This window comes from Rhinolophus ferrumequinum, chromosome 21 (assembly GCF_004115265.2).
Source record: "Rhinolophus ferrumequinum isolate MPI-CBG mRhiFer1 chromosome 21, mRhiFer1_v1.p, whole genome shotgun sequence".
Classification (NCBI taxonomy): domain Eukaryota; kingdom Metazoa; phylum Chordata; class Mammalia; order Chiroptera; family Rhinolophidae; genus Rhinolophus; species Rhinolophus ferrumequinum.
In genome coordinates this window covers 26,810,786-26,837,405 of record NC_046304.1, presented here as the reverse complement: position 1 = coordinate 26,837,405, position 26,620 = coordinate 26,810,786, and the positions used below count along the sequence as shown (strand labels likewise).

Below are 26,620 nucleotides of genomic sequence, written 5' to 3'. Positions count from 1 at the left end.
GCTTTCTCTTCTTGAAATATTCAAACTAGACAGGACAATTTTAACTGCAGATACTCTCCCAACCCTGTTTGTCAGCTATTGTAAGTTTGTCAATGGAGAAATACTCCACAAATTTTTAAAATTATACTAAATAACTCTATAACCTACATAACTAACATTTGATGCATTTTTCCTAGTCTTTTCAATACCTCATTTTTGTGTATGGAAATATAATTTATTGAAGGATTAAGTATCAAACCCAAATATCTCATTGTGCTTCGCAACCATCCTGGCACATAGAAGTTAAGTGATTTGCTCAGAGTCACACAGCTAGAATTAGGGTTTACAGGCGGCAATTCCCACCTGTTCTCAGGAATTTTTTTCGTTTTTCCAAATCCCGAGAAAAGTTGGTCAGGAAATCGGGAAAATCGGCTCCTTGAACCCAGGTGGTTGGTAATATCGGCTGTCACTTTGTGGAAATGATTCATGGTGGAGAACACAAAACAGTCCATATATCGGGATTCGGGAAAGCAAAAAAAATTCCTGAAAACGGGCGGGAATTCCCACCTGGAAACCCTAGCTAGAACTTCAAACGTGCTATTTACATCTCAGGTATGATGTCAAAGCCCAATCTTAACTACAAAACTGCAATATCTGCTTCCCCTCTCTACCATTTTACTTCAGCATTTCGCAGAACATTAATAATTTACTGGCTCCTTGACCTCTTATTGCATAGATACACCGTGATTTACTCTATTTACCTGCCATTAGCCAAATGTGTTTATTGCTATTATAAACAACCCTGTGATTAACATCAAGGGTTAACATTTCTATCAAGATCTGTCCCTACTTTGGACAACTTGCTTTATTGTCAAGTTATTTAAAAATAAACAAGGAAACACACACACACAGACACACACGCACACACACAAAACTGGTAAGAAGCAATTGCCAGTGTTCTAATTTCAATTTCTCAGCTTTCACATAGAATAATTACTGTAATATAGGCTGGAGAACAAAGGTAGTATTGAAATACAACAGGGACAGTCTAATATATTAATACAGCATTTGAAAGTAGAGTCATGCTGCTCAACATTAGCAGGCAGAAGAAATAGGGAAAAAATAAAAGTGAGGCTGTCACAGGAGAACCAGCTTATTACAAAGGTTTGGTTTTATGGGAGATTATAGGTCACATCCAATCTCACCTACAATGTGACCACATCTACAGTCAAAATGTTCAAAAATAGAACATTCTATATATGTATAATACAAATTTTTCTATACTTTCCAAAATAAGCGCATTCACATTTGACTGGTGGATAGTACATGAACATTCTTTTAATGCTAGGACAGGACATCTACTCGTATGTTATCCCGATTATACAAAAACAAATGCAAACCAGTGTTAAGAGACTTCCTTGCCTGAAATTACAAGACTGTGTGTATATATGTTTTAAATCCCTTTATTCCCATTCTATCCTTTCGACTGAAATTTATTCATATATGTGCCTTTCTTCATATTGCCCTTTCTTGTGAAAGACATCACTACTTGGTCATATCTCCTCCTTCACCATACTCGACCTCTGGTCATCAGGTGGTAGGTAACAAGACATCTTCCTAAATCTCTCTGAAATTGATCTCTATTATATAGAGTTCCCTTTTGAAAGTCCATTTCTTCATAAGTCTGACATGTGAGATTTTAATTGCTGTGCTGCAGTTTTCTCTTCTTCAGTCAATGGTGACAGCTAGAAAACAAATGACAAAGTCTTTATTTCAGAAACCTTTAAAGGCATCACTATACTTTCATTAAAAAAAACACACCTTTAAAGACTTAAATTGATTTAGTTAACTCTACTTTATCACACCAATAAATGTTTCCATAAGCCCATACCATATATGTGATCACAAATTTAGGAAAGCAGGGAAAAAAACAGATATTTGGCTATCTATATACAAGGTACTTTGATGTTTGAGCTTCCAAAGAACTTGCAATTAAGCTGAGCAAATAAGACCAAAAAATCAAACAGTTTTAGGACTGTAATTAAACAGAACCAAAGAAGTCATGTTTAAATGGCATATTCAAAAAGTATTTTGAAAAAGAAATGTGAAACAAAAATAGTCTGGAAGTACCCTCAGAAGTAAAGACTTGGGCTAAATTTTGAAGGATAATTAAGATGCTTTTAGCTGCAAGTAATAGAAACACATTTCAAAATTGATGAATAATAAGAAAAGTTATTATCATTGTACAATAAATACAGAAGGGCAGACTTCAGGGCTGGTCTATTTATAGTCAGCTCAAGAATGTAAGGATTCAGTTTTTTCCATCTTACGGCTCTCAAATCCTTAGTGGTGACTTTATCCACAAGCTGACAGGAAAATGGCTCTAGCAATGCTAGGCATCACATCTATACAAAATGTTTAGAAGAAGTTTTCTCTTCCCAGGGGGCTCTCTGCAGTGAGGAAACTCTTCCTAATTTCCTATTTCCAGACTTTCCCCGCCTCACATGTCATTTGGTTTATAAACCCATTTCTGAACCAAGGTTAGTTAAAGGAAAATCTATTCCCCTTGCCAATGGGGTAACACCCCTAAAACTGAGGACAGTGCCAACTTCATTTACCTCAGGCAGGCGCCTGGCTGTGAGGGGCACTCTCTTAGGCAGGAAGGGAGAATAGATGCTGAGAAAACAACCAGCAAACAATATCCACAAAAGCAGGTAGGAGCAGGGGCGGCCGGTTGGCTCAGTTGGTTAGAGCCCAGTGTTCGTAACACCTAGGTCGCTGGTTCCCACATGGGCCAGTGAGCTGAGCCCTCCACAACTAGACTGAAAACAATGACTTGACTTGGGTCCTGGAAAAACACACTGTTCCCCAATATTCCCCCCCAAAAAAGCAGGTAGGAGCAAAAACAAAGGAAAGAAGAAAAGCCAAATGGAAATTAGTTGTAAGGGATTTTCACAGAGCATCAACCAACAAACAGGTTGGCTGAAACAAAGGGTTATATGGGGAAATAACAGGAGGTGCAACCTGAAGAATCACTCAAACAGAAATCTGCCTAACTATATACAATAGTCCCAAGACATGTTCCAAGACACCCAGTGGATGCCTAAAACCGTGGATAGTACAAACCCTATAAATACTATGATTTTTCTTATACATAACATACCTATGATAAAGTTTAATCTATCAATTGGGCACAGTAAGAGATTAATAACAATAACTAATAATAAATAGAACAATCATAACCATATACTATAATAAAAGTTATATGAATGTGGTCTCTCTCTCTGTCTCAAAATATCTTATGCCCTACTCACCCTTTCACTTCAAGGAAGCACTTTACGGCTTCTCTTTGGCATATTGGAATTGCCAGCATCACTACTCTGGCCCAGCATCCCTACTGCTGTCATTTGGGACCATTATTAAGTAAAATAACAGTTACTTGAACACAAGCACTGCAATCCCACCCCAGTCGATCTGATAACTGAAATGGCTGCAAAGTGACTAAGGGGTGGGTAGCGCACATAGCATGATACACTGGACAAAGGGATGATTCACATCCCTGGGTGAAATGGAGTGGGACTGCTCGAAACTTGATCATGCTACTCAGAATAGCAGACAATTTAAAATTTATGAATTGTTTATATCGAATTTTCCATTTAATATTTTAGGACCATGGGTAACTGAAACTGCATAAAGCAATACCGCAAATAAGAGGGGACTATTGTAGATCATCTCTAGAGACACTGATAAATACAGAACACCCCATAACTAGAGAATTAGAATCTCAAGGGCAGCACTGTCCAACAGAACTTTATGTGATAGTGGAAATATTCTATATCTGCATTGTCCGCTCAGTAGATGAACTGAATTTTTTTATTTAATTTTAATTTATACAGCCACAATTAGCTATTGGAAAATCTGGCTGGTTCATCTGATCAAGCCAAAGCCAACATTTGCCCAAAATTCACATGGATTGAATGAAAAACAGTCATACGCCTTACTGCAACCCAAATAGTTACAGAATTTCCCTCTTCTATCTCAAAAACAGAAAATGGTATTGCACTGACAAGACTGTTCTCCATGAATCCATGTTGCTCTTTGTGATCATTGTTCAAGAGATTTCAGATCACCTGTTTAATAAATCTTCAAAGAATTTCTCCAGGAATTAACCAGTATAAGATTTGTAGGAATTTTTCTTTAACACAAATGTTTTGGAGCATCAATATAATATCTCATATTCAATTTTTAATGCCTTTTTAATTTTCTACTTATTGCTATATTGGGGGATTGTTTTGCTATTACTTATTTTAGTACAAGTTTAGTCCCTTTTTTTGTTTTTTGGTGGTCACCTACATAATTAAGTATATTTAAATCTAAATGTCTTAATATCAACTAAAAAAATGAGGAAATTAATATGTATTCCCTTTCTTCTACCTCCTTTTCTATTCCTATCTCTATTTATTTTTTGATATTTTTAATTCAAGTGTTCTTTTTGAACATTCCCAATTCAAATATATTTTCTATCCTTCCAAATGAAAAAAACCACTTGCCTTGATAAAGATTATAGCAAGATAATTCCTGAACAGTTTTACTTTCTGTTGGCTATAAACAAAACAGCATTTGTCTTAAGCAGACTTATCATTTTCTCGTTCTTCACGTTCCCAAAATAATTTTAAAGGCCTTTTTGGTTATTTTAAGTTTCAGAAGCTTCAGCTCAATCTACTCTTTGGCTTTAACTATTCTCACAGTTCTGTCCCTATCACTGAAATACCTCTTTTTATACTTGAAACTCCTTTACTAGGTCTACCTCGCAAAGTCCTTTAATCTCTGGGCTCATAGAACTATTTTTGGTTTTACAACTCTCTACAAATGCCATTCCCTTTTCTTTCGTATTTTGATCACAAAAATTTGCTCCGAATTTCCTACTACTATCTTGTTTTTAAACTCATGGATACAAGACCCAGTTATCCAACAATTCCCAACTTGGCCATCACTGATTCTCAAATATGGCCTTTTTTCAAGGTTTATAACTACTTTTCAGTCATTTCTCCTTGTTTGTCATAATCTGATCCCAAGTGAGACTCCCTAAGCTTTCTACCTTTGATAAAATTATTGCTCATTTTAGATACTTTTAACTGAATGAATACCTTTACAGATATTCAGATGATTGAAATCCCCTATCATTAACTATTTTTCTGTACCTCGTTGTAAACTGTCAGAAATATACCCCCTATTTATTGGATCCAGTGGGGAAAAATTTTAGTAAATATTCAAAATATCATTTTTCTCTTTGTTCACTCACCCAAGTTTATTCTGTGCATCAATAAATTTATGGATGTCTATACATATATGTTGATATGCACATCCAGAACTACCATTAATCTCTCTTCAAGATTTGTTTCCTTAGAACAAGTTTATGTGTTTCTATTATTAGGCTCTGATCACATACAAGGAATATGTGATTTGAGTTTTATTTCTGAAAGGTTGTATATATACTTTTTTGCATTCTTTATATCAGCATGTGAAACCACCCTTACAATTTTAAATTCCTATTCCTTATTACTTCTGTGCTCTTTTTAATTGCTCTACCCTACTCCTCTGTTCACTTCACTGTGACATAACAGATACATCTAAGGTATCATTTTATATTTTTAACCAAGTATTGTTTTCTTTTCCTTCATTGACAATAATAAAGAATTCTTGGGCCGGCCCGGTGGCTCAGGCGGTTAGAGCTCTATGCTCCTAACTCCGAAGGCTGCCAGTTCGAATCCCACATGGACCAGTGGGCTCTCAACCACAAGGTTGCCAGTTCAATTCCTCGAGTCCCTCAAGGGATGGTGGGCCCCTTGCAACTAAGATTGAACACGGCACCTTGAGCTGAGCTGCCACTGAGCTCCCGGATGGCTCAGTTGGTTGGAGTGCATCCTCTCAACCACAAGGTTGCCGGTTCGACTCCTGCAAGGTATGGTGGGCTGCGCCCCCTGCAACTAGCAAGGGCAACTGGACCTGGAGCTGAGCTGCGCCCTCCACAACTATGACCGAAAGGACAACAACTTGAAGCTGAACGGCACCCTCCACAACTAAGACTGAAAGGACAACAACTTGACTTGGAAAAAAGTCCTGGAAGTACACACTGTTCCCCAATCAAGTCCTGTTTCCCTTCCCCAATAAAAATCTTTAAAAAAAAAAAAAAAAAAAAGCTTTGGTATTTTAAGAAAATCATTCTTAAAAAAAAAAAAAAAAAAAAGAATTCTTGATCAAACTGACCTGGGTAATCAACCTTGGAGATTTATTCTAACTATGAGCCCATAATTCAAGTATCTTAAGCCATAATTTAGTTCAGAGTTGGCAAATAAATACCATGTATGCTGCCCCTAGCAGCATGCCCACAGCTGATAGCTTTTGTGCCCAGAGACAGCTCCTTAATAAGGCACTCTAAGCAGCTATTACCAGTTAATTGATTGTAGTTGGCACCAGAAATTAAAAACCTATTGGCCATCTTTTGTCCAGATAATTAAGTTCTACTCTATGATTCCATCTATATATAATGTATCTTTTCTTTTGAAAGCTGCCAACTTTGCCTTAATAGTAAATGAAAATACTATCATATCCTTCAGTTGGCTGTTCAAGATCTTAGTGTCTAGGTCAGCAGCTCATATTCTTTTCTCTATTCCAACATACAATGAGGTCCGACGATTAAGTTCGCAAACTTATTGCAACGATGTTGCTAAACTTTTTTGATATCAGAGGGATTATTCATTATGAATTTGTACCAACTGGACAGTTTAACCAAGTTTACTATTTGGAAGGGCTGAAAAGGCTGTGTGAAAAAGTTAGACGACCTGAACTTTTCGCCAACAATTCATGGCTCTTGCTTCACAACAATGCACCAGCTCACACGGCACTGTCTGTGAGGGAGTTTTTAGCCAGTAAACAAATAACTGTATTGGAACACCCTCCCTACTCACCTGAGCTGGCCCCCAATGACTTTTTTCTTTACCCGAAGATAAAGGAAATATTGAAAGGAAGACATTTTGATGATATTCAGGACATCAAGAGTAATACAACGACAATTCTGATGGTCATTCCAGAAAAAGAGTTACAAAATTGCTTTGAAGGGTGGACTAGGCACTGGCGTTGGTGCATAGCTCTCCACGGGGAGTACTTCGAAGGTGACCATAGTGATATTCAGCAATGAGGTATGTAGCACTTTTTCTAGGATGAGTTCGCGAACATAATTGTCTGACCTCGTATGTGAAGAGTTTTACACATTAGTGATAGAGGCTCACAATTATAAGGAATCTTACACTAAATGAGAAGGGGTTGGGGAATGGAGGGAGAGAATGAAGGGCAGGCTTACCCAAGCCCACCAACCCAATTGAAGAACGGAGAACTAAAAAAAAGTCACTGTTACAGATGCTTTTCAGATTTCTCAGTCTCACTAATTCTTATGGAACCAGGAGAGCTGGTAGATTTAATAAGTATTATCAACTTATCTCTTCTGCCATGGCTACATAATCCAAGACAGTATACCTCTTTCATCAACCATATCAAGTCCACAGGTTCATTTTAAAATAAAGGAGATAAGAGCTATTATACTTCTGGGAATCAAGAAAATTTCATTTCTATCAACAGTTTAAACTGACTGCTGAATTTTAAAATGCTACTAGGGATTTATCTTTCAAAGCTACACTCAGAATAAAAATTCTACAAATCCAACTTGTCAATTGAAAGCATTACCTCCAGGTCTATTTGCTTTTGTAGTTCTTGTATCATGGTCGCAGTTTTATTCAAAGTAGTACAAATGCGGCTCTTAGTCTCTTTCTGCTCGATAGCAATTGGTTTAAAGCGTGCATGCAACGTTTGATATCGAGACTTTATTGCTGACAATTCCTTTAAGAGTGTAACAGGATTTTTCTACATCAGGAAAAAAATTAATATATGTTAAATGATGGAAAGGAAAAATTCAGCTTCTTTTAAAAATTAAAGCATACATAACACATTCTACTACCCATTTAATCAAACACTGTATTATATTATGCAACTATGTGACACAGGATGGAGGAAGGGAAGAAAGAGAGAAGTATAAGACCTAGATCCTGTTCTCAAGGAATTTAAAGCCTAGGTACAGAAATAGCCCCCCACACACACACAAAAAAGCAATATTAAACAGCAAATAAGGTCACTATAGATTACATAGTATTCTAAAATATAATTCTAAATGCTATTCAGAAGATGATTAAAGGAACTATGTTAATTTGTTGTTAAAGAATAAGGCAACTTGAAACCACTTACAAAATTCTTAAACACATTGTCATGGGGCTAAAGCATGTATTTTGTCAATTCATTGACTTCACTATATAAAATTAATGCCAACTTAAGCAACTGCATTTATAAATTACATTGGTTTTTCAAATTCATTTTGGAATATAAATAACCACTATTCCATAAAAGACATTTTAGCTGGGTCCTTTCTGCCACTTGGTAATTCCTTTCATTCCCTGATGGTTCCTTAGCAAACCCTCCAATACTAGTTATTCCAAACTTTCTCCACTTCCTCCAGTTTCCATCCATTCCTTCTTAGCACAAGACCTCATCAACAACTTTACTGAGAAGGCAGAAAACACACAGTAGAAACTCCATCTCTCTGCATCTATGGACATTCTCATCCATACTCAGCCCCTCACACTACACTATTACTGTTGTTTTCTCCTCATATCCCCCATAACCTTTAATTTCCTCTATTTCAATAACCTTTTCCATATCTCCCTTTGTAGAGACCACAAACATCTACAGATTTTCTCAGTACTGAGGGAAAAATGAATTCTTTCTCTGACTCTGTTGTCACTTCAAAACCAGTGTCATTTTTCTCACTCCATTTGCCATCCACTTTCAAGATCCTATAATAGACTTCCTCAGTTTAACATACCCATAGAGTATTATTCTTCACCAAATCATTTTAAACAATCAAAAGCTCAAGATTGCCCTATAGCATATAATTTTGATAACCCTCTTTTTGCCTCTACTTATTTCCTCCCTGTTCCAATCTTCTTAAAATGAACTCTTGATGTCCATAAAACTATACCATGTTGGTTATCTTCCTACTCTTCGAATATCTCCTTCATGGACCCTACCTATCTCTTGGTTATAGGCAGAGGTTCAGTTCACGACCCTCTACTCCCCTCTCTTCCTTGGAGATTTTTCTCTAAGCTTTTGATGATGGAACTGGTAAATAAAGATGATTCTAGCAAGAAGGAATAAGAACAGAAAATGTAACTGAAAGACTGTTAAAATAATTCTGCGGAGAGTGATCAAGACCTATGGCATGAGTAGTAGAAGTAGGAAAGGGACAGAAGAGAGATACCATATAAAAAGTTAAGAACACTTAGTAATATGTTTGATACAGGCAAAGAAATAAGATGACACCAAATGTATATCATGATGCTTTTTGGGGTATCTATTCAGTATACACCCCAATGACATTGAGACCCGTCCCCTTACCCTCAGGGGTATATTTCCCATCATGAGATGCTGGATATTGTATTGGATAAAAGATCTCCAGTAGAAAAACTGGAAAATACAGGAGAAGATAAAAAAAAAAGCACCTAAAAAGTATGGGAACAATACATAAAAATGAAAATAGGGAAGAAAAGATAAAAATAAAGGATAGATGCAAGAAGTCCAATATCTCACTGCCATAAAAGAGGATTTCTTTTCTTACAAATATTCTGGGTAAGAAAGGTTATAAGACTTCAGATCTGTGCATTTTCAAATTTAAAGGGCCCCACTAAGTGACAGCACAATTAATAAAAAGACCTACACCGTAACTAAAATGACCAAAAAATAAAGTTCACAGCATGGATAAAATATTTTGAAAGCTCCAAGACAGAATGGGGGGTGGAGAGAGGATAGAATAAGGAGGAAGAGACATACAAAGGATCAGAAATTAGAATGGCATCTATTTCTCAACAGGAACACAGGAAGCTAGAAATCCACAGAGCAATAATGTTAAAATCAAGAGAAAATGATCTCCATGCTAGAATTCCATACTCAACCAAACTAAAAGTAAAATAAAAGAGTTAAATAAAGACGTTTAAACATTGGAAGTCTCAAAATATTAACCATTTGTGTATTCTTTCTCAGAAAGGTTCTACGGGATATGCTTCACCCAGTCAAGGGAATAAACCAAGAAAGAATTAAACATGTGATCCAAACTGGAGCAAAACAAAGGACATTACTGAAATGATGGTAAAGAAATCGCAGAAACACAACCATGTGGGAGTCCTGTAGAGCAGGTCAGATTGGAGCAGAAAGATAGCACAAGAAGGCACCTGTACATATAAACCAGATAATGAATTCTCAAAATACAAATTCATAGAAAAACGTAGTGAGAACTAATCCTTGATGATCTCCCGACTAGGAAAAGAAAGAATTAGTGAACCAGGCACAAGGAATACATAGCCATAGAGCTACGAGTTAGGATAGGTAGGCAATTACCCACAGTACGTGTTTTTGTGACATTAACTGGATTTAATAAAATTGATATGACCATAATTAATTCAGGATAACATGATTTGAGGACTTAGCACCATACCACAGAGGAAAAAAAACTGTTGCGCACATAGCATGTTTTGTTTGAGTGAGTGGCTTCTTGGGAGCCACTGTGTTCTTGGTATTAGTATTTATAAACTATGCTGCACTTTATTTAACTTTGTGCCTATAACACTTCAATTCATTTTAGGGCTTTGTTTAGTATCAGTGAGTGATCACTTATGATAAGTCATAGGAAGTGCTCTGATAATGACAGTGCTAGTGATGCGGGAAAAGCCAGTACACGAGCAAAATGCTCAACTCAAGTCTTTTGAAAAAAAACAAAAGGAAACATGCCATTAGTTGTGTTATTAAATTTAAAAGAGTCAACAGGAGAAATGTTCATAAAATAAAACAAAATTATCTTTCTGGGACAAAAATAGGTGAAGAACATAAGGGAGCTTGCAGTTTATTGTATATTTATATCTAAATAGCTTCTACTAAAAATATTGATTTTTATGCAGAATTACTGACAGTCTCCAAATCACAACGGAATAGAATAAGGATAATGCAGCTGACAAAATTATATGTATGTATGTGAGGGTGAGTATACACACACACATAGCACAGTATTTGGCCCATCGTAATGTTTGATTAATGTTTACTCACACTACTATCACATAGAGGTATTAGAGGTTAATGCAACTAGTTGTTTACTTTCCTTTTTCTTGATACATATAATCACTAAGACTAATGTCAGTGAAATCTACGAAGATTAAGATCATGGTTTTCTTCCCAAATACTATAAACACAAAAAGGATAAAAATATAAATGCTTAAAAAGTTACCGTTTTTCAAAAGTTAACAGAATTACCATATGATCCAGCCATTCCACTCTTAGGTATATACCCAAGAGAAATGAAAGCAAATGTTCACACAAAAAGTTGTACGTGAATGTTTATAGTAGCATTGTCATAATAGTCAAAAGGAGGAAACAACCAAAATGAATTGATTTATTCATCAACTGATGAATAAAAAAGAAAATGTGGGATAGCCATAAATGAAATATTATTCTGCTATAAAAAATGAAATAATGATCCCTACCACAACATGAACTTTTAAAACATGCTAAGTGAAAGAAACCACACATAAAAGGCCACAGATTATATGATTCCATTTACATGAAATAAGCAGATGGCTAATCTGTAGAGATTGTAGCGACAGAAAGTAGATTGAATACTGGTTGTCAGGAGATGGGAGGGTGTGGGGAGTATTAGGGAGTGATTGCTAATTTGTGAGGTGATGAAAATGTTCAAAAATTGATTGTGATGCTGGCTGCACAACTCTTGAGTGTTGTGAAAACCACTGAATTGCATACTTTAAAAGGGTAAATTTTATGGTATGTGAAGTATAGCTCAATAAAGCTGTTTTTAAAACAAATGGTAGAAGAGAAAAACAACTGGAGGTGGAACAAAGATGAGAGATGGAAGATGGAAGAAAAGGGGGAGCACCACATGAAATGTCTTCAAGATAGTACTTGACAGACACTGACTCAGCTGAGTCCTTTGGCCAGTCATGAGGCGGTACCACTGGGCCAGGACTGGGTGGTTGTTCTTCAGTTGAGAGAAAAGAGGAAAAAGCTAAGTCAGTTAAGGAGCTAGAATAGTTTTAATAAGAAGCTAAATTGTGTAGTAAAAACTGAACATTCACAATGCTTTCTCAATTTTATATAAATGGTTATTTTAATTTGTAGTTCCACCCAATCAAAAAAAATGTTTAAAGGTATAAAATTTTTGGAAAAACTGTAAAATCTGATATTTCTTGTCTGCTGGCAAGTGCTATCAAAAATAAACAGTAATGATTCAAGTGGCAAATTAATGTTAACAGACAAAACTTAAAAACTTTCATCTCCATGGGCATGTGTACATGTAGTTATGGCAAAAAACAGAGTTAATATATCTAATCAACCTAACCTTAGAATAACTAAGTATATAAATTCAGATAAAAATCACAGTGCACATAACAAATTTAATAGTATATCATCATCTTCCTCAGAGCATATCATGACTGCCATGATTTCTCCCTTCTTATTTAACCACTGCTGTAAAGGTATCTATTTTTCTCTCTCAGAACTTCAGCAGCTTCTGCAATGGTTCTTATCTCTGGACTCGATAATTCTTGTTTGCGGGTTAAAAAAAAAGTAGCCACAAATTTTCTTGACTGTGGGTATAACGGTGTGCTCTAGTATGATGTGACCAAGCTTCCAAGCTTAAATAAGATTTTAAGATTCTATAAATGTAGTACTTAATATAACTGTCATAATCTACAACTGGTAGAAATACTATCAGAAAATCTTTTAATAAAATAGTCTGTTTAAAAGACATTTAGTTTGCAGATTACCTCGCCTGCAGAATCAGGATGATTAGTCTTGATTTCATATTCCACCCTGTATTGAATGTAATCCAGATCAGAGTCAGCTTTCTGGAACTAAAAATCAGCAAAAATCATTATTACGTGAATCAAAAGACATTAATAAACATGATACTGTAACTATTCTTTCTCTTCTGTATATTTTAGTATTTTAATAATGTGACATATGCCCATTTTGAAACTACAGAAATATAAAAGCACATAAAACCTCCATCGTCTATAATACCCATGCTCTATTAAAAATTTATAAACTAGTTAACATTTTGAAACTCATTTCTCTATGCATTTCTCTTAAATTTTGAGCAAAAATTAAGATACCCAAAAGCCACTGTCATATATTAATACAAGAACTAACAATGGCTTCAAGAATTCCCTAGGGTCATTGACATTCTCATTAGGTAGACAGTGGTTCTCTATCTCTGGTAGGAAAAGTGATTTTAAGTTAAAACACAGAATAAATTTATTTTCAGGGATACTCACAGTTTCCATTATCTGCAAACCCAAAGAACTACAGATATATGCCACACAGACCCAAATTAAAGGGCTTAAAGAGTCACAAACCATACAAGGAAAGTTACATACAGCACAGAAGTAGCAGTGTGAATAAACCCAATCTATTGAACTTTTGTCCTAGCATGGGATCTTCATCTGTAGTAAACCTCTAAGGGAGAAAAAACAGGAAAACTGCCACAGGCCTAAAACATGTGTGTGTACATACAGAAAAGTTGGAAAGGATATACGTATATCAGAGTGTTAAAGTGGTTTATCTCTGAATATGGTTAATCTATTAGTTATTCTTAATTTTTGGAAATTCTCCATCTTTTACATGATCTTAAAGCAGGTACTGCCTTAAATTTAACAGGTAAACAACCATGAGTTTACTATTAAAGGCAAAACATGATTTCCTCAGGGAAATCGCCTATTCCTAGCCCATAGCCTAGCAGACTGCTTTGGGGAGAGGGTTCAGACCTTCTTATGAACTTAAGCTCTGAACTAAAGATTGGTTTTTGAAATCTTGAACTCTTAGTAGAAAAACAAAAACCAGCAAAAACTGTAAAAGTAGTTCTCAGGTCTAATAAGAAATGGTGTACAGATATTTTCATTACAAAAAGGGTAAACCAAGGACTCTACTTTGGAATGTAGAGTAAGACAAAATGGCTCTCAGAAGCTAAAATGCTTTTAAGGTCAGAAGCTGTCATCATTGAACAGAATTTCAGAAGGAGATATACTTAAGCTTCCATCACTAATTTCTATCATTATTGACCTAAATTTGAATAGAAAACTTTTCAATGACCAAAATTCTATCTTTATAACAAAAAACTTTTAGAGTAATTTTAAAAAACCAGTTTTTGTTTTTAACAATGTTCCAAGAATCTCTAACAGCAAGGATTTGCTGTGAGCCAGAAGAACAAATGTAGAAGTTCTAAAGTTAAAAAAATATATTTGAAACGTTTTCCAAAAACAGAGGCTTTTCATTTCTCTTATATGCTTTTTGATTAGATGCCATGACTAAATTAATCAATAAGCAGACTTCATGAACATACTAGTAATTACTATACGTGTGTGTGTATAAAGAAATTCCTGCTGGTATAACTTCCCATATTAGGATATGCTCAAAGATTATCTTTTCCTTTATGTTAAAAAAGTGTACTAACCTATATAACGTGGATGGAGAGTATGGGGATGGTGACAGGAGAGGGCAAACCAAATTAAACAAAGGCTGTAAGCATTCAAGTCCAGATGTGTTTGCTTTAATTATTAAAACAGACCAAAATTCCATAGCTTTATATACATAATTCAAAGTCTTAAATAACATTCTAAAGCATAATTTTAAATAAATTATTAAGATCAAGGGATTTGTAGCTTCAGGGTTACCTTAAAACAAGATCTCTATTCTAGAAGCCCTTAATTTGTTTATAAACCAGAAATTCTAAAGCCTATATGTGTTTTTTAACTTGATATTTTAGTTCCGCTTGAAGTTTAACTAGCACAATCCCATAGTCCATTTAACAATGTCTTCATTTCAAGAGAGTGGTTTCAGCTATGGCTTCCTGTAATAGCCAAGGGTCCACAATGTATTAAAATCATCCAAACAGTACCAAAAAGAAGTGGTTCCTGCTTTCCAGTAACTTATATTTTCATAAGATATGAAAGAGTGTGCTTCCAATCAATGGTATGATGAAGTCAGCTAAATTTTCAAAAATATTTACAAGCCAATTGTTAAAGACAGGCATCATTATATAAATTTACAATTATATAAATTATTAAAAAAACAAACATATACTCAAAAGTCCTAACTTCCTAGTTATTTTACTATATTTTACCATTATCTATACTATTGAGGTCTATCCTGTTTGTATAGTAGAAATACTGTATCATGTGCTACTACACGTCTTTCCAACTCCACTATCAATAACTGTATGGTGGTAGCTTGAAATTAGCCAAGTTAGGAAAATTTACACCAGGAAAACTGATAAATGCTAAAATTCAGAGCCTTCTACCCCGTCCCCCAGCTGCATTTATACTATGTATACCTTTCAAAATATATTTTTTTAAATTCCCGTACCCCTTTTAAGTAACGTGCTCAGACTTCTAATTGGAAAATATTTGAGAGAATAAATAGAATTTTAAACAGACTTCAAGACAGGAAACTCAAAAAATTAAAAGTAGAATTACTATATAATCCAACAATTCCGCTTCTGGGTATACACCTAAAAGAACGGAAACCAGGGACACACACAGATATTTGTACATTCCTGTTATTAGAAGCATTATTTTAATAGCCAAAAGGTGGAAGCAACCCAAGTGTCCATTTACAGATGAATGGACAAAATGTGGTATACATTCAATGGAATATTATTCAGCCTTAAAAAGGAAGGAAATTCTGATACATGCTACACCATGGATGAACATAGAGGACATTATGCTAAGTGAAATAACCTAGTTACAGAACAAATTGTATAAGTCCACTTATAAAAAGCTCCTACAGCAGTCAAGTTCACAGACAGAAAATGGAATGGTGGTCACCAGGTGTTAGAGGGAGGAGAGAGCGGGGAGCTATTGTTTAATGAGTGCAGGGTTTCAGTTTGGAAAGATGAAGTTCTGGAGATAAATGGCTGTGATGGTTGCACAACAATGTAAATATACTTAATCCCACTGCACTGTACACTTGAAATGGTTAAAAAGGTAAGTTTTATGTTAACGTACATTTTACCACAAATAAAAGCTTTTTTTAAAAGACAGGAAAAACAGATTGAGAGTAGAATGTTATCCTTTGTAAAGAACTAAACAGAATATTTTGTGATAATACATAGGGGAAGTATTTACTTATTAGTGGAGCCAGTGGTCTTAATGAAGCAGGGGACAAAAAAGAAAAAAAGATGCCAATGCAACGTTCAGAAACAAAAACAATCAAGAATCTCTGACCTGATCCCTTCACCTTATCAATGAAGAAATAGTCTGTAACTTGCCTCTAGTTCTATTTTCATTACTGCTTTTTTATGTAGTTAGACCAAAGTTATACATAACATTAAAGCCAATAAAAGTCACATTGATGGGGGGAAATGTAAAGACTTTAAAATTAAATTTAAACAGTTCTTTTAAAATTTTATATCTAATATCACTAAAGTTAGTCCATTAAAAATTCCCTCTGAACACAGCCTGGTTGTATGGTATAGAAAAGAAGAAAACAAAGTAATTGAGATACATGACAGAAATTCTAGCCCTGGTATCACTAACCAGCTATGTGGCCCCCCAGGTAAGTCCTCCATCTTTCTGGGTGGCTCCTGTTAAATGACAGAGTTGGAAATACAAAATCCCTTTCAACACGGGAATTCGATTATTTCATTGTACTACAAATAAAACCCAAGTTTAGTTTATTGAAATATTAAAATTTAGAAAAGTGCTTCCTTCTAATATATTAAAATTTGACATTTGAATTTCAGATTTAATACTTATATTGAAAATTAGCTTCTACTATTTATTTTCTTCATAAACAAAGATGGCTGTTGCTTCCGTTTCCGCTACAGTTGTGGCAGCCTGCCCACTGTTCTTCCCAAACACCAAAACCCTATAAGCAATATTGCACTACTCAGACCTATTTACACAGCAGAGACAATATCGATAGGGTTCTAGGATCTGGTGATTAAACAGGAAATTTTTTAGTTACACGTTAGGACATTTACTGACCAATTATGATAGTCTCCAAAACTCATTAATGTCTGATTAATGGAACAAAGTGATACTGATAGACTTCATTAACAGCTCCCCTCAGTTATAAATTAGCCTCTTGGAGGCCTTGTAAACAGGGAGGTTGCTGTTTAATTTAGCTATCTATCTTATTTTTAGGAGCATTAGAACATTTAAAATAAAACTAGTGAATTTTTTTTTTGTGACATGACTGCTATTTTTTTTTAAACTAGTGAATTTTTTAATTCAACACAAATTCATATTTCAGAAATGAGTTTTATTCTAAATCAGTGATAAAAATAAATGGGAAAAGTTTTATACCAATCCTAAGAGTAATAATACATGCAATTTAGCTGGGAAAAGTCCATGGAAATCAATATCAAAGCCCCAAAGAGCCAAATTACATTCTGCCAATTGGACATTCTTAGAAGCAGACCGAGATGGTAATGAAAATACTGCACAAACGGGAGAAGGTATAGTTTAGGAAATAATTTAGTTTAGGAAACTATATTTAGTTTAGGAAATAATATAGTTTAGGAAATTATTTTTTTTGAGAGCATGCTAATTTCATAAATGCGTAATATTCTGTTATACTAGCTTTTATTGTGACCAGCTAAAGGCTTTAAGTAAAAGACACACTGTATTACATACCACTGAACTATTTGGCAGAAAAATATATAATTGCACTCCAATTTAAAAATGCTTCCTTTTTACAAACAACCTATAGATTTTCACAGCTACAGGAGTGCTCCCTTTCAAAAGGACCAGTGCTCTCAAAACTCCAAACACATCCTCTTGTGAGAGAGCTCGTCTGAACAGCATCAAACCACAGGGAAATGAAGAGGAAAAAATATGGTGGTCTGGTCTATGGTGAGAGGAGCCGGTAGAGGTATGTTCTAGATTCAGCTGGGCTTAGAAATGCCATTTACCATATAAATATTTTTTTAAGGGAGAATCAGGTATCTTAATACTCCTAGACCTAGGTTAGCTATACGTGTATTACTAACCAAAGAATCTACTTAAAGCACCCCTTTCCTTACCTTCCATTCTCTCCAGTGCAGATTTAGAAACATCTTTACTCTCATTTTATTTTGTTCATGGCTCCAGCTTACCATTTCATGTACTATATTATAATAATTGGTTAGCAAGGTAACGTCACCACTTGATTTCAAATTTCTTGCTGGTAAGAGCCTTGTCTTTTTATTTGTGTATTCATAGTTTTTAATACACAGCCTAAGGAAATGGATGGAAGAACATTCATTTATTTGAAAGAACAAACAGCCCAAGAACCCAACCAGCCTCTAAAGCCTGTTTAAAGAAGAAACATTTCAAGTTCCCAACAAGTTAAGGGTCGCTTCTAATGTCTACACAATCACAATTGGGGTTTTTTTGTATATATCTGCTGGACAATTGACTATTATCCACTTTCTTCCAGACAGAACAAACGCATGTCTATGCCTGTCTGAAACCGATAAGCATTAATATGCACAAGCACCAGGTTACAGACATGTCACTTCAGGCAAATAGCAACATCAAAACAGAAGAAAGTAGGCAGAAGCTTCAGGTTCATCAGTTCCTAATTTGCAGGCCTTTATGGAACAACTGTTAGGGTAGTACACATGAGCTCCTGCCTGTAAAAGGCTGGTTTTATTAACTGAAGTACTCTGTTTAACCTTTTTTTTTTTTTTTTTTTTTTTTTTTTTTAATTTCAGGATCCTTGGTTACGTTAACTGTGCTATGGACACATACAGGACCAAATATAAAAATAACCAAGTGGGGATGTAATGTACAGTACAGTGACAACAGCTATTAAAACTGTATCATATATTTGAAAGTTGCTAAGAGAGTAGATCTTAAAAGTTCTCTTATCAAGAAAACAAAATTTCTAACTCTGTGATGATGGATGTTATTAGACTTATTGTGGCGATCATTTCACAATATATACACATTACTCATTATGTTGTACAACTGAAATAAAGAAAAACGGTGAGGTAGAGGTTTCCCACTTAATAGCTAGAATATTGATTTTACTGGTTCTTCATCTCAGCACTCCTGCTCATCTCAACACTCTACTGAACCACGTGCAGTTTCCCCAAATTGTGCAACACCTCTCTCCTCTGGACTTTCACATGCATTGTTTCCTCTGCCTAAAACATTTCCCATTTCCGTCACTGACTAATCCCTAGTACTTACCCTTCAAGTCTCAGATTATATCTCACCTCTAAGGAGCCTTCCCCAGGTTAGGTGCCTCTTTCCAATGTGCCCCCATAACACCTGGTATTTACTTGTCCCATCATGGCATCTATCTTAATATATTCAATTTATCTGTGTGTCCCAGACAAGTTCCTTAATGTCATTAGTCTTTTGTACTAGCTGGCCCTAGTAACACTTATTGAAGAAAGTATGGAGTACTGTCATCTATAATAGGTAAATTAAGTGGAGAGAGGAGGAATTTATAAAAGCTACTACAACTCTCGCATTTCTTAACAAAAATAAATTGTTCTGAAAAAATAAATTTATTTTACAGTCGCTAAATCACTACATGAAAACCTTAGTGAAAACTAAGATTATTTCCTCATTGATAAAATGAGAAAAACACTGAATCAAAGAATCAAGAATTCACTTATTCAAACTTTTAAAATGCTATATATTAAAATAAATTAAAAGTATACTCTTTTAAAATCTAATTAAGAACAAATTTTATTTATCTGGGATATTCTTGATATTGAAACTTCGTGTTATTTTTGGTTAACAAGGGTAAGATATTTTTTTATTTGTTTAAAACTTATACTTTGCTCCAAGAAAGACAAAAATTTCCTACTTCATTTTCAAATGAGCTTATATGTATGGCTTTCATACCCTATTCATAATATTGAAGATGTCACACCAAAATATAGTTTAAGGCAGAAAAGAAATCCTTCCCTCTCCTTACAAATTGATACATTTTTTATTCTTATTTTATTAGTATTTAGCCTTTTACACAAAAAAAACTTTATAGTTGTACAAGCTCTGGAGAGAAAAAAAATTCAATGATATCTAAAAAGAAATGTATTATGTTGTTATCAATTCACGTTTTCAGAGAAATGAATTCCTCAAAGTAAGCAGTTTTCTCCCCTCAGTTCCTCCCATGTAATATTCTACTTTATTAAAAAACACAAAATTCTACCTACTGCTTTAATAAGCCACTGGTAAATGGTAGGAAATTAAAAGCCAGAAGAGGAAAACAGTTGCACTTGAGGCCAAGGGAGGTAATTCAGAAGGATATCATATATTTAATTTGGAATAAAATTTTATATATAAGACTTGGGATAAAATGGTTTTATAATGAGCAATCGTGTTCTTAATTCCCTACAAAGGATGTCCTTGAGTCTATGCCTAATATGTCAGGTATCTTACTTACATCTGGTATCTAGTCTCCCAGTTGCTTTATAAAGACATTTGCTTAACAAATAGCTTACTTTTTTCCTGAAATTCAATGAATTTAGAATACGTGTTGTAACTGTTATTGCTCTACTTTTAAAATATAGAGCACCAGTAGAAATCACATTAAGCAGATTATTAAAAAATTATAAACAAGACCTATACATTGAAACTGTACAACACTGTTGAGAGAAATTTTAAAAGACCTAATAAATGGAAAGTTAGATAATGTTCATGCATCAGAAGAAACAGTATTGTCAAGATATAAATTCCCCCCAAATTCTTTCTTTAGATTCAACATAATCCCAAAACACCAGCAGGCTTTTTCGTAGAAATTGACAAAAAGATTATTTGGAAATGTAAAATAATTTAAACAATTTGGAAAACAAGAAAGCAAAGTTTAAGGCCTTATACTAGATGATTTCAAGACTTACTATAAAGCTACAGTTATTATGACAGTGTGATATGACATAATGGAAAAAAATAGAGTTCAAAAATAAATAAATCTACCCATACATACATGTTCAGTTGATTTGTTACAAAGGAGCCAAGGCAATTCACTGGGGAAATGATACTCTTTTCAACAAATGGTGCAGTGTTTCCCCGAAAATAAAACCTAGCTGGACAATCAACTCTAATGTGTCTTTTGGAGCAAAAATTAATATAAGACCCGGTCTTATTTTACTATAAGACCGAGTCATAATATAATAATATAATACAATACAATACAATATAATACAATACAATATAATACCATACAATACAATATAATATAAGACGGGTCTTATATTAAGTTTTGCTCCAAAAGGCACATTAGAGCTGATTGCCCAGCTAGGTCTTATTTTCGGGGAAACACAGTACCAGAACAAGGGGATATCCATATGCAAAAAGAAAAGACCCTTCACACTTACTTGATACCATATACAAAAATTAACTCAAAATGGACAGGGATCTAAATGTAAAAACTAAAACTATAAATCTTCTAGAAGAAAACATAGACGCATTTGTGACCTTGAATTAGGCAAAGATTTGTGAGATAGAACACAGCATAAACTATAGAAGGATAAAATGTCTAAATTGGACTGCATCAAAAATTTTTAAGTGAGAAGGCAAATAACGGAGAAAATTAAATGACTCTTATGATTATAATAAAAAGACAACTCAATTTGAAAATAGGGAAAAGGTTTTAACACTTCACTAAAGATACACCAACTGCAAATAAGCACATGAAAAGATATTGAATATCATTAGCCATTAAGGAAATACAAATTGCAACTACGAGATACCACTACACACCTATGAAGACGGCTAAAATGAAGAAGACTGACAATACAAGGTGTTGAGGAGGATATGAAGAAACTGGAACCCTAATACATAGCTTTGTAAATGATTTTAGCAGTTTCTTACAAGATCAAGCATCCATTTATCATGAAACCCAAGAGAAACAAAAACATTATGTCCCCACAAAGACTTGTACTACAATATTTATAACAACTTTATTCATAATAGGCAAAAGCTGGAAATAACCCAAAGTCCATAATCTGATGAACAGATAAACAATTTAAGCTATTCTGTACAAAGGAATATTATTCAGCAATAAAAACAGTCCAACTACTAATACGTACATGGATGAATCTCGAAAGCATGCTAAGTAGCCAGACACAAAGACTGCATGCTATATATAACTCAATTTATATGAAATTCTAGAAAAGGCAAAATTAGAGATCAGTGGTTGCCGGGGAGTTTGGGAGGAGAAGGTTAACTACAAACCTTCAAAAAAGGGTATAAGGGAACTTTTTAAGGTGATGGAAAGGTTCTCTATCATGGCTGTGATGGTAGTTACATGACTGTACACATTTGGCAAAATTCATCACACTGCACACCTAAAATTGGTTGTTTTATTGTATGTGAACTGTATCTCAATAACATTGATTACAAAAAAATAGTGATGGATTCACACTTTATTATATCTCATAATTACAAAAAGAACTTTAAAACAAGCATTCTTAAGTTTTAAATTTGAGCATTTACTACATAATACACAAATTAAGGTATGGGGCAAGTTACCACAGGAAAAATACAGCAGACATTGTTTTCATCACTTACTAATTCATCTTAAAATTCAATTAAATAAAATCTGAGATTTCCTAGAGCCTGTCCAAATCTGTTACAAAAGAAGCAAATTACAAAGTACTACTCATTTATACTAACCATAACAACTTAAGCTATAAAAATTATTCTTAATGTGTTTCATAATGCATTACAATAGAGTTTTTAATTAGTTAAAAATTTATTTTTTTCCAAATTATAGCTTTCTAAAAGATATACTTTTGGCAATAAGATTATACAGTTTTCAGCAACAAAAGTTGTGGTAAATTACTCACAGATACTGAAGAAATATATGTAAGGCAAGAATCACAATTCGGCGTGCATCCTGCTTTCAGATGCTTTGACAATACTATTGCACTGCTAGCTGTAAAGTACAGTAGTGCAATAAAGTCAGAGCATTCGTTAGCAGTAATCAGTAGGAAAGGAATACAAATGCATCTTGCATCAGTCGAAGCTTCAGTGCGAAAAGAATTTAAAGAAGAATTGCTGTTTTGGACAGAAGACCTCCATTGGTAAAAGAACATTTATATCAATGTTTAAAAAAATAAGACTTAAATATCAAAGTGATACTGTTTTTTGATAACTAACCTATGATTCATATTCAAATAGAAACATGCATAGATGTAGAAAGGAATTTTGTAAATATGTCCTAGCTTTACAAGTTATTAACACAGGTATTGTTAATACGTACCTTAGGACTGGTATTAACAAAACTGGTTGTAATTACTACTAAGACAAAGTTGTGAAAAATATTTCTGTTCTATTGATACATATTCGTTAGCTCCTCTATAACAATTGATTAACTGCCACATAGAACAAGTCTTTCGGGTAAGACTATCAAAGAAAACAAATGAAAAGTGAAATGATAAGTTTCCCAATCTCTATGTACCCAATCTATCTCTTCTGGAATCTAAATTACAATACAAAAATCACTTACCATTTTAGGGCTTTTAATCTCAAGAGTTTACAGACTTCCAGGCAATCAATGTGTCCCTAAACTAGACACCATTAGTCCTACCTAACTGAATATTATAGAAGGGGATTTAAAATTTTCACTTAATCCCTAAAGCATCTTAAATATAGATCATCTCCATTTACTTCAAACTTAGAAAAATCATGGAGAAAATACCAATGGGATCATGGGAGGGAGATCCAAGCTTAAAGTATCAGGTTTCCTTGAATTCAAGCCAATTAACACACTAACCTTTTAACTGGTAAGAAACCATTCAAAGGTCAGATGTAAACCCAGAAGTATAAATAGAAATTGTATTATAGTATCACATCGCACTACCTTTTGAACACAATCACTAGTGGTATCACAAAAGGTCACTGGTACCACAAGAGGAGCACTAGACAAATACCACTCACTCAATACAGGAAGGAAAAAAGTTAGAGAACAAAGATTACCCTGTAATGAGTTTATTCCTCCATTAATAATGTCGATTGATGCAAAAATACTTTCCATTATGGTCACTAACCTTCTTTTAAATGGTCCAATTCAGCTATTTGGTTGAATTGAGCCTACTAAGAAATGAATTCAAATTCAGAACAGCTGGAGCATGAATGTCTTGACCTCAAATCCTGGGCCACATATAATTCAACAAAAATAGAGGATTGTAGAGGAGATGATTTACCTTTAGAATCTTGGAAACTAAACTTGTTCAGATACATTTTTTTCTAAAAGCAAATCTGAAGATGGGACGTGCCATCTTTTACAATCCAATCAATACAAAGCAGTAATAAAGGTAATAGTTCAAATATATTTTTTAAACCCTAATGATTATGGAAAAAATTACTTGAGGGGGGGGGAAGAGGAGGGAAAGCTACCACTAGGTTACTTGCAAGGAATTTAAGACCTGCTTTCTTCTCTTCCTCTTTTAAAGAGAATTTTGAAAAAATACCCCATCATTCAAACATCTAAAAGTTTGAGTCTGGCTACTTCACAATTTTCTAAAACCTACTGTCTTCAAGATGTACATTTAATTGTTTTCTCCTTAAAATAAAGTGTGTTCAATCTTTTTAAAAAAGTCCTGTGAGAATGGTGACTTATTCATTGCAAAGTCCAGAAAAGGCTTAATTGGTACCTCAAAACTAAACAGCCAACTTGGGGGCGGGGCTGTTAAAAGCAAAATTAATATTCAGCATCTTACAATTAGGCAGAAATATCCATCTGGAGGGAGGAATTCAGAATGAGTGAGAAGGTCCAAATGGTGTTAACGTTATAGAATCAAACTACTATAATACTTAACGTGTTTTTTTTAAGACAGTTAATGATACGAATAACAAAACTTTGAAATAAAAGTTCTTTATTACAGGTTTGGAAAGCGGCAGCAATTCTTCCTTCTTCTCTGCCATTCCTCTCCCGCCTTATCTCCACAACCACCACCCCACCCCCAAGAAAACTGAAACTCAAAACGTTAGAAGCAACTGAAAGCCTTCAAATCGAATTTGTCTACATGAGGCACTACAATTCATTAATACAGCGGAAGAAAATAATAAGTATTATCAAGGTCTCACATTTTCTGGGAGTGGCAATAGGGGTGAGTATGGTACTCATTTTCTTCCAGAATCACTACATGCGCAAATGTTAAAGTGACCCAAGATTCAGTTTGCAGGGAGCAACAGAGGCACAAATGAGTAATGCCAGGGAATGGCAGCGGGAGGAGGGGCGGAGAGCGGGTGAAGAAAAATTTCGGCTCCTTTAATCTTTTTATTTAACAAAAGAAAATTGACAGGAACTCAATGATGGGTGCGTCCTCCAAATTTTACTTTTTAAAGGAAGCTAGCTCAATCCCCCAAACTGGTAAGGGAGACGGGGGAGGGCTAAAGATAAACAAGGTAAGTAAGAAGGAAAAAGCGCGGGCGATCAAGCTGGTAGTCTAGGGACAGGAGAGAGGGAATAAAGAGGACAAGTAAGGGAAGGTCCATAAAAGAAAACTAGGACAGCTCTCCAGCTTGGCGCCTTCGAGCAGGCCAAGCAGCAGCAGGAGTCCTTTCCAATTATTCGTTCCCGCCCCCTACTTTCACAAATGAATGAAACGAGGCAACTTAAGAGCAGGGAGCCTCCCATGTCCCAATCTCGCCGGCGCTCCAGGAAACAGGCTCGTGGTTCAGATGCCCATCGCTCGCTGCCCCCGCACCACCCCACCCAAGGGCTGCCTTCCACCTTCAGGCCAAACAGAAACTGGTTGAGGGGTTTCCTAGGCCGCTAGGAAGTTGTGCACTCAAGTCTAGCATCCTTTCTCAGACTTTCTCAGTACGCCTTGGAGGATGCGAAGTGTTCAGCCTTCCAGGGATTTCTCTCCGCCCCACTAGGTTTAACCCCACCCCACCTTGGAGTGTGAACGACCTCTCCCTTTCTTGGAGCGTTTTGGGACCATTCCATTCACGTCTTTTTGGTGGAAATACAAATGTCTGCACCAGCCACAGCTCCTTGAGGGGCGGAAAGGTGAGGGAAGGAACAAGGAATTCCAAAGGCCCCACACCCTCGGCATCTCCCGCCATTTCCCTCGAGCTTCCCGGATGTAACCCCTTCCCCACGGCGGTTAAAAGACCAGGCGGCGGAGAATCCCTTTGGTGCAGGAGGAGGGAACTCGAGTCTGGTCCAGACTCTGCCACCCAGGGTTTCCGGCGATTCCAAACTGCGTCCCACTTTGGAGACCATCGGGGGAAAATAAACTACCCAGTAGATCGCCTTCACTTTACACTCACCATCAATTCCAGCTTATCGACCTCCTCCTCCATGTTGAATAGTTGACATTCCTCAGACCGCGGCGGCGCTTAAGCCGCAAACCGTACTAGCACTGAGGGTCCCTATTGGACAGCTGTCACTCAACGTCTTGCACTCATTGGCTCACCCGCTTCACCGGTGCCCGCCCATTGGCGACTAGGTAACGCCTCTCCGCATGAAACACCTTTTCCTGTTGGGCAAAGACACAAAACGCCGCAGGAGGATTGGCTGCTGT

General features: G+C 35.4%; 1 protein-coding gene across 2 annotated transcripts; it reads right to left on the bottom strand.

Annotated features, from left to right (window-relative positions):
- Positions 1 to 1,292: 1,292 nt before the first annotated feature.
- On the bottom strand, positions 1,293 to 26,522 carry SKA2 (spindle and kinetochore associated complex subunit 2). 2 transcript variants are annotated; one of them, XM_033089000.1, is made up of 5 exons: positions 26,367 to 26,508; positions 18,167 to 18,359; positions 12,909 to 12,995; positions 7,720 to 7,896; positions 1,293 to 1,724 (listed from the first exon to the last, which is right to left on the bottom strand). In XM_033089000.1, exons 2-5 carry the CDS (start codon positions 18,239 to 18,241, stop codon positions 1,656 to 1,658), a joined length of 408 nt encoding a protein of 135 aa, XP_032944891.1. In that variant the 5' UTR covers positions 18,242 to 18,359; positions 26,367 to 26,508; the 3' UTR covers positions 1,293 to 1,655. The 2 variants fall into 2 exon arrangements, with proteins under 2 accessions (XP_032944891.1, XP_032944892.1); XM_033089001.1 differs by lacking the exon at positions 18,167 to 18,359 and having other exon boundaries at positions 26,367 to 26,522.
- Between the last annotated feature and the right edge of the window lie 98 nt (positions 26,523 to 26,620).